This window comes from Fulmarus glacialis, unplaced genomic scaffold (assembly GCF_000690835.1).
Source record: "Fulmarus glacialis isolate BGI_N327 unplaced genomic scaffold, ASM69083v1 scaffold36715, whole genome shotgun sequence".
NCBI lineage: Eukaryota > Metazoa > Chordata > Aves > Procellariiformes > Procellariidae > Fulmarus > Fulmarus glacialis.
The window spans coordinates 1,701-2,141 of NW_009214271.1; the positions used below are offsets into that span (position 1 = coordinate 1,701).

Genomic DNA, 441 nt, shown 5'->3' on the forward strand with positions numbered 1-441 from the left:
TCCGAGGGTGGGATGCCCATGGCTTCTGGGGGTGGGATGCTGAGCCATGGGAGGTGTTGAGCTGGGGATCCAGCGAAAGCCAGGGGGTCCTGCAGGGGACTCCGATGGTCACCTCCCTGTCCCCACAGCTGGAAGCCGGTGGCCGATTACATCGACCAGCAGTTCGAGCAGTATTTCCGTGACGAAAGTGGCCTCAACCGGAAAAACATCCAGGACAACCGGGTCCACTGCTGCATCTACTTCATCTCGCCCTTTGGCCATGGGTATGGGCAGTCCCTGCCTGCGCTGCTGGGATGGGGGGGTGCTGGGGAAGGGGCTTGGTGGGATGGTGCTCACCGGGATCCCCCCGCAGGCTCCGGCCCCTGGACGTGGAGTTCATGAGAGCCCTGCACCAGCGAGTGAACATCGTGCCTGTGCTGGCCAAGGCTGACACCCCCACCC

General features: G+C 63.7%; 1 protein-coding gene across 1 annotated transcript in view; it reads left to right on the top strand.

Annotated features, from left to right (window-relative positions):
• Positions 1 to 441, top strand: part of SEPT4 (septin 4) — a gene marked incomplete at its 3' end in the record, with an annotated part of 3,405 nt that overhangs the window by 1,669 nt on the left and 1,295 nt on the right. Inside the window, exons 5-6 of the mRNA XM_009578501.1 lie at positions 129 to 263; positions 353 to 441. The exon at positions 353 to 441 is cut by the window's right edge and continues 35 nt beyond it. Of these exons, the coding sequence (XP_009576796.1) occupies positions 129 to 263; positions 353 to 441 (224 nt within the window). The remainder of the gene's footprint in view (positions 1 to 128; positions 264 to 352) is intronic.